At 39.4% G+C, this 4380-nt stretch overlaps 1 protein-coding gene across 1 annotated transcript in view; it reads left to right on the top strand.

Annotated features, from left to right (window-relative positions):
* NUP54 (nucleoporin 54) overlaps positions 1-1953 on the top strand; it is a 36041-nt gene extending 34088 nt beyond the window's left edge. Inside the window, exons 11-12 of the mRNA XM_019522320.1 lie at positions 635-745; positions 1200-1953. Of these exons, the coding sequence (XP_019377865.1) occupies positions 635-745; positions 1200-1328 (240 nt within the window). The 3' untranslated portion in view covers positions 1329-1953. The remainder of the gene's footprint in view (positions 1-634; positions 746-1199) is intronic.
* The last annotated feature ends 2427 nt before the right edge of the window (positions 1954-4380 follow it).

Here is a 4380-nt window from a genome sequence, read left to right on the forward strand (position 1 = left end):
CCCCCCCCCCCCCCCCCCAATCGTGTCCCAGAGGTGCACACTGGTGGGTTCCTGCCATGCCTGTGGATGAACTGCCCGGGCTCCGACTCTCCCACAACCTGCCCCGGGGCCCCATTTAGCCAGTTTCCTGCTCCACTCCCTCCCTTACCATGGGGGCCTCAATTTGCCCTCCCCCCACACTCCTTCCCTCCCTGCCCCCTTCCCCCTCTATACACTTATTTGCTGGGTGATGTGTGTCTGTGTAGAAGTATCTTTTAAGTTTTGCTCAGCCCAAATAAGACTTTTCTCCTTCTGCCTATGCTAAGAGGCCCTCCGGCCCAAATAATTGCCCACCCCTGCTGTAGAGAGAGCTTGTGCTTTCTCAGGAAAAGATTAGTGAGATCTGTTGTGTTGATTTCTATGTCTTCTCTTAGCCCTTATAAAGGTAGTATTGAAGTAGTTTTTATAAACAGCTTTAGATAGTCCTTATTAGTTTTTGCTCTAAATTGCATTCCCTGTGCTTTCTTTGAATGGGGAAGCTGGGCCAAAAACTGCTTCTTTTTTTCCTTAAGGATTTTATATCTAAAGGACCACTGATGGCAAAAAGAAACTATATTTTTCTCTCTCGTTACCTTTGTCTTGTGTCTATTCATAGGGTCGATTAAATGAGTTAATGTCCCAGATCAGGATGCAAAATCATTTTGGAGCTGTGAGGGCTGAAGAGAAATACTACATAGATGCAGACCTCTTACGGGAAATCAAGCAAGTAAGTAGTTGTCATGGAGAGTTGCAAGCAAAATCATAGAATACTTTGAGTGCTGGAGGGTACTAGCTCTCTGAGGTGAGCTTATAAGTAACAGCATAGAAAAAGCAGCGTGTTGAAACTTTAAGGGGACTAAACCTGGTTCAAATGAGCTTGTTCATTTGTTGCTGTTGCTGGCTTTCCTTTGAATAAGTTCATGGTATGAAGAATAGTACTCAGGATTGCAAAGTAATTATCCTGTGATGCCAATGTAAATTCGCTATGGCAAATTGAAATGTTCTGTGATTTTTGTTAAATGCTAATCCAGATGTCTTAAAGTAATGTACTTCAAACAGTAGGTTTATGTTACAGTAACTTTTATCCTATTTGGAAAGTTTCTAAAATAAAGTTAAGGAACATTTTTTTCTTCATGTTTGTTTAGTTTCTTTCTTCTTTCCTTTTTTAAAACTATTTTTAGCATTTAAAGCAGCAACAAGAAGGCCTGAGTCATTTGATCAGCATTATAAAAGATGATTTGGAGGATATAAAACTAATAGAACATGGACTGAATGAGAGTATCCCAATCAGAGGAAGTATCTTCAGTTGATGTGTCACTACCTGTTAAGGGTGCATGATGTGTTACTTTTGTTTCAGGGTTTCCTTCTAAGGCTGAAACTGACCAGGTAAAATAAAACATCTTAAAGCAAGTTCTCAGAGATCTAGTATTGACTGTATTCTTTAAAACAAGTAAAGCCTCTTTTAAGCTTTTCAAACATGATAACCTTTGGAAGGTTTACATTTTTTATAAAGCTATCTATGTTTTAATAAAAGGAAAACTGAATCTGTTCAGATACTATTTTGCTATAAAAGTATGTACTATTGTACATTTTTACAACAGCATTGTCCTTAAATGCAGTGCTAAAGGATTAGCTCTCCTTTCAATTTTTTGTTTCTGCTGCAAGTTAAAAACATGAAAGGATTCAATTTTGCACACACTAGTGCTAAAATTATGACTACAAACTACTTTAAAATAACTAAGCTGTTGCAAACTTGTACTTAATAGTGTAAGCACCTCAATTTGTCTGTCTGTGGGGCAAGCCATGGATCAGTTAGTGTCACTGGTATGTCTCTCTCCGTACTGCAGGGAGTCAAAGGCTATATTTTTATATAATTTTACATGGTCAAAATTTGCTGAATCCCCTTGCTTCTAAGAAATAAAAAAAAATGTCTAACTGTTGTCCTTATTTTTTCTTTTGGCTTTTTAATTTCTTAAAGATGTAAATAAAGTTTGCTTTTTCATAATTTGCATACAGCATTGTTCATTCTTTGGCAAGGTATTGAGCTTGTGTACCCAAACAGTATAAAATAGTCATTTATAGGCCAACCAATATCATCCCAAAACTGTCTCAAGTGTGTTACTATCAAGATATTGGCTTCTAGGGGGAACTAGTTTCCCCCATTCCTCCTACTTTGCACACTTGGCCCTATCCAAATGGTTGTAGTGTGTGGGATGCAAAGGATTACTATGTAGCTAAACTGAAACATGATTTCAGGCGGTGTGTGACTTCACATCCATAGGACAGTTTAACAGCTGTCTCTGATGTACTTCTGGAGTACAGTAAATCTTCTGGGCATTTACCTAAAGTGAAATTTAGATAAAATAAACATCTCTCTTTGCTGTAGTTGTTTTCAGGGCTTGAGTTATGTAGTGTAGTAAGTTTACATATCCTCATCTTCTGCATATGGCCATTCAATCCCATTATGCATCAGTAATGTGCGACTGACTTGGTGAAAGCCAAACTAGCTTGGTTGTTCCCCCCCCAAATTCAGAACTGCAGTGTAAAGCCCATTGATGTACTACAAAATGTGTGTTTTAAGAGTAGCTGAATGTAGCCTTCCATTTTATGAATGAGCGCATCGGATAAATGTTGAACAGTGATGCCTTGAGTGAAGAGGATAATGAAAAACCTGGGTTGCTCAACCAATCCTAATTCAGGTTTGCTTCTTAACTGGGGTGTTAGTTCAGCTTCATGAAGGAACTGGGCCCTATTTCCTCCTCTATTCATAGCATGATGCAAGTTAAGTACTGTTAGCTAGATGCACTCAGTTATTCCTCACCTCTTAATCACTGGTTACATATTGCAGGTAGAGTTAGAGGAAGGCTGTATGAAAATCGCCATGGTTTTGTGAAAAATACATTGTCAGACTTGATAGCTTTTTGAAATGACATGGTTTGATTGATGAAGGTAAGTGCTGAAATAAACTGTTAAAACCTCTGCAAGGCCTTTGAGAGAGCTTGGTGGTGCTCAACCTACAGCTTGCAGGCCAGATCCAGCCCACAGAGGTAAGTCATTGATGGTAAAATTTGAAGATCCAACAAAAGTTGGTAGCATAATTAATGATGGGAATATATTAAAGACTGGTGTGAATAGCTTGGTAAAATGGGTTCTTTTGATTTATGTTTGGCTACAGGCATGCTGTAACAGAAGATGAAGAGCTCATAGTAGGTCAGTGTTTTCCAACCAGTGTGCTGTGGCACAAAAGTGAGCCATCAGAAATAAACAGGTGTGCTGCAGAATTATGCCATGGCAATGAGCTACAATAGGTATGAGGATGGGGAATGCCTTAACAGGTGTGCAGCAGAAAAATGTTATTAATGTAAGTGTGCCTTGGGCTGGAAAAGATTGAGAAATGCTATAGTAGGTAATAAACTGACCATGAACTAATGCAAGGCTAAATCTAAGAACAAACAATCCTTGAATAGACATATAGATTAGGGTATTCTACGTGTGATAGCTGAAGTGTCCACCTTGAAAAAAGTGGATGAAAAATTGGGAAAAAAACTAGAAAAAAATGTTATTTAAGGTCTGGCTTACAGCAAGAGGTGGAAAAACTAAATGTATTGGACTTCTTACAGGAGAAAATGTGTACATGATTCTGATTATAACAATCTATACATTGTATATGGGGAGGTCCTTTGACCTAGCAGAAAAGGGGATGATGTGATCTAATGGTGGGGAACTTGAAGGTAAACTAGAAACAAGACACCAATTTTAAGCAAGGGTGTTTGGTAATTGGTATACCCCTCTCTTAGTGTTACTTCTATTTAAATAAAACATTACAAATCTAAACACAGTTCACAGTTTTATGTGTTTATTTTTACAATACTTACAAGCTTTTAAAGCAACTTTGGCTACTGAAGATTTTCCCCAAGAACTCCATTTTATTGAAATATTGATTCTGTGACACCCTAACTATGATTTCTGTAACAAGGATACCGTGTAATTGTGGTAGCCGTTTTCCCCATGAGGTCTTTCCTACTTTTTCAACATACAGGTTTCCCTTGGTTTATGTGGGTTCTTTATACAAATTTGCTCTTGTGCGATGAGCATTTTTGGACCCATAATTTGTTGTATGTGGTAAATTCACTCTTTTTTATGCTATCAGCATAGATGCCCACCCCTGCCAAAGCAGGTAAGTTTGTGGGGGCAGGGGAAAGGGCTGTGGCCCCACTCACCCCAGCCTCAGCTGCAGTAGCCCCAGGAGCCGCTGGCACCAGCTGCCTGCAGTCACTGGGCTGCACTGCGCCACCTGTCCCCCTGCTCCTGGGCTGTACCATGCCCTGGTGCAGGCAGCTGGTGTCAGCTGCTCCACCATTG

The sequence above is a fragment of the Gavialis gangeticus genome, unplaced genomic scaffold (genome assembly GCF_001723915.1).
Source record: "Gavialis gangeticus isolate Ggan-Ray unplaced genomic scaffold, GavGan_comp1, whole genome shotgun sequence".
NCBI classification, from domain to species: Eukaryota; Metazoa; Chordata; order Crocodylia; family Gavialidae; genus Gavialis; species Gavialis gangeticus.